Source organism: Acomys russatus, chromosome 4, assembly GCF_903995435.1.
Source record: "Acomys russatus chromosome 4, mAcoRus1.1, whole genome shotgun sequence".
Taxonomy (NCBI): domain Eukaryota; kingdom Metazoa; phylum Chordata; class Mammalia; order Rodentia; family Muridae; genus Acomys; species Acomys russatus.
Genome location: NC_067140.1, coordinates 12,513,751 through 12,517,043, shown reverse-complemented (window position 1 = coordinate 12,517,043; position 3,293 = coordinate 12,513,751). Strand labels below are relative to the sequence as shown.

At 45.8% G+C, this 3,293-nt stretch overlaps 1 protein-coding gene across 1 annotated transcript; it reads left to right on the top strand.

Annotated features, from left to right (window-relative positions):
• Positions 1–2,544: 2,544 nt before the first annotated feature.
• Positions 2,545–2,997, top strand: Gtsf1l (gametocyte specific factor 1 like). Its single transcript, XM_051144955.1, has one exon. It carries the CDS (start codon positions 2,545–2,547, stop codon positions 2,995–2,997), a length of 453 nt encoding a protein of 150 aa, XP_051000912.1.
• The last annotated feature ends 296 nt before the right edge of the window (positions 2,998–3,293 follow it).

Below are 3,293 nucleotides of genomic sequence, written 5' to 3'. Positions count from 1 at the left end.
CATAATACCATATTTTTTTGGAACATTAGATGCACCTAGGTTTTAGAGCAGTAAAACAAGAAAAACACTTTGGGGGCTGGGGGAGTGATTCTTATGGTCCAAAAAATATGGTAACAGAAGAAAAATTATCTCACTTCAATAAAAAGATTAGACTGTGGAAAAACCAACAGTAAATTTTCTGTAAGACAGACATAGAAAAGGAATTAGATTACCTTCTAAGCAAGTTAGGGAAGGGCTTGGAGAAAGCTCATCAGTAAAGTGCTGGCCTCAAAAGCTTGAGGAGCCTAGTTCAGTCCCCAGAACCCAGGTGAAAATGTCACAGGAGATAGTGGCACCTGCTTATAATCCTAGGGGTCTGAGGCACAGACTTGCTGGCCAGCCAATCTAGCCTAACTGGGGAAAGGCAGGGCAGTGAGAAACCCTTTCTCAAAGGAGGTCGCCAGTGTTTCTGAGGATAATACTTGCATAGTCATCTGGTGCCACATGCAAACACACACAGGCACACATGGGCACATACACGCATGCACACACACACACACACACACACACACACACACACACACACACACACACACACGCAAGGAAAAGTGAGTACCTGATCTGAACTCTCAATTCCATGTAGAATGATACAAATTGGACTCAACTCTAGTGGAAGGAGGAAGTAACACATCACAGCCAGTGAAAACACTATTTAAGAATAAGAGAGAGGGGGCTGGAGAGATGGGTCAGAGGTTAAGAGCACTGACTGCTCTTCCACAGGTCCTGAGTTCAATTCCCAGCAACCACTTGGTGGCTCATAACCATCTACAATGAGATCCGGTTAAGAGTATTTGTTGGGGGTTGGTTTGATGTGTTTTGATGCTAATTAATAAAAAGCCATCACACCTGGGCAAGGCAAATGGGATAGGTGTGGCTAAGGTTCCCCCGCTTGGAGACACAGAGAGAATCTTGGGAAAAAGGACTAGAGAGATGTCTCAGTGATTAAGAGCACACGTGCTTTTGCAAATGAACCAAATTCAGTTTTCCAGCACCCACATGATGGCTTACAACTGTCTGTAACACCAGGTCCAGAAGATCCAGAGCCTCTTCTGGCCTCAACTGGCACCAGGCGTGTGCACGCGTGCAGGCACACACACATACATACACACAGTGCACTTACACACATGCAGGAAAAACACCCACACAGAGAATACATCTATTTAAATTGGTAAACCACCCATGGATACTTCGATGTATAATTACTAAACATTTTAGAAAGCATACATATTGAGGGAGGCGTGGAAACATTTCTTCGACACTGAGTACTTAAAATAAGGGATGACAGCAGGTGTGCTGCACACACCAGAAATTGTAGCACTTAGGAGGCTAAGGCAAGAGGATTTCAAATTTGATACTGCCTAAGAAGTGTTGAAGAGATGGCTCAGAGGTTAAGAGCATGAGCTGTCCTTCCAAAGGTCCTGAGTTCAATTCCCAGCAACTTCATGGTGGCTCATCTATAATGAGATCTGGCGCCCTCTTCTGGCATGTAGACATACACCCTGGAATATTGTATCCATAATAAATAAATAAATGAATAATTTAAAAAGTGACCTAGTAGATAGGATGGATGGAAAAATAGATAGACAGACAGACAGACAAGCAAAGACTCAGCTCAGCTGATAGACTGCTAGCCACAAGTGCACGGGGCTCTGGGTTTTGTGCCCAGCACCATGTAAACTGAATATGGTAGCACACATCTGTAATCCCAGCATGCATGGTGGAGGTCATACTCAGCTACATATCAAGGCCAACCTGAGCTACATAAGCCTTTGCCTCAAAAGAGAGGGGAGGGAGAGCACAGAGGGAGAAAGAAAGGACTGGCAAGAAGGCTCACTGGGTAAAAGGTGCTAAGCCCGATAACCTGGATTTGACCCTCAGAACCCTCGTGGAGGAAGAAGAGAACTGAGTCTTTCTTGAAAATTGTTCTCTGACCTCCACAAGTGAGCCACCACATGCCACTCCTTACAAATAAATACATGTAAAAAAAGATATTTTGAAAGACAGCACAAAGGGAACTGATTTAAGTGGAAATGTATAAAGGATTTAATTATCCTAATAAAGTCTGAAGATGCAAGTGGCAATGCTCATGTCATAACCAAATTTGAATACAGCTCTCCTCAAAGCCACTCCCCCAAGCAGCGGGCGGTCCTCTCCTGATGTCATAAGTGACCCATTGTGACCACCCATTCTGTCCACTGACAACACAGGGTATCTTGGCCGCTTGAGTCAAAGTGAGTTATAACCTGCTAACTTCACCTCCTTGGAAGCTACTGTTTTTGGGCTCTTGTATCTACCCAAGTCAACTTCTCTGGTGGCCGTTTGCTGGCTTTCTCTGAGAAGCGGTTGCTGACAGAACTTGAAGAATAAGAATTTCACTCCAGAGTCGCAAGAGCCAAAGTCTGGCAGAAGACAGTACAACCTTCCTACAAATAGGCACTTTTCCTTGAGAGGTGTGTCATTTGTTCTTTGGGCAGCAGGACACCTGGCTTCAAGTCAACTCCCAGAATGGAGCCAGAATCCATAGAAATTTGTCCTTATAACCCTCACCACCGAATCCCACTCAGCAGATTCCAGTACCACCTGGCATCATGCAGGAAGAAGAACCCCAAGAAAGCCAAAAAGATGGCCAGCTGTAAATACAACGCCTGCCACGTGGTCCCCATCAGAAAGCTGGCTGAACACGAAGCTACCTGTGTCAACAGAAGCTCGCTGGAGGAGGAGGACACTTTGGGCCCTCTGCAAGTCAGTCTCCCACAGCCGCAGAACGAGGACCCACTACAGGTCCACTGGCTTTCCAACCCTGATGTGTGGAATGTTGACAGTGCCAACTGTCACCCGATGTTCGTCCTTAAGACTTTTGTTCCCCAGAAACTTGTTTGTGAAAGCGACACACAAGAGTCAAAGGGAGGGGACCAACCCTCAGATCCTCAGGCCAGGACCAGGAGGGCAAACTTCTAACAGGGGCAAGAAGGCCTCTCAAATGAGTGGGTGGGCCTGCATCTCATCAGAATAAAAACCTGCAAAGTAACTGTCCCAGCTATGCTGACTGTTCCAGAAATCTTGGGAAGAGTCTGCAGTGGGGGTGGGGTGGGGTTTATTTTTTGTTGTTGTTGTTGGTTTATTCACTTTACATCCTGATTGCAGCCCCATCTTTCTTCCCAGTCCCACCCTCCCTCAGGAGGTGAGGTTTATAACATAGGTGAGATTAAGTTGAACCAACTCCCACGGGGAACACTTTAAAGGTAGCTATGACA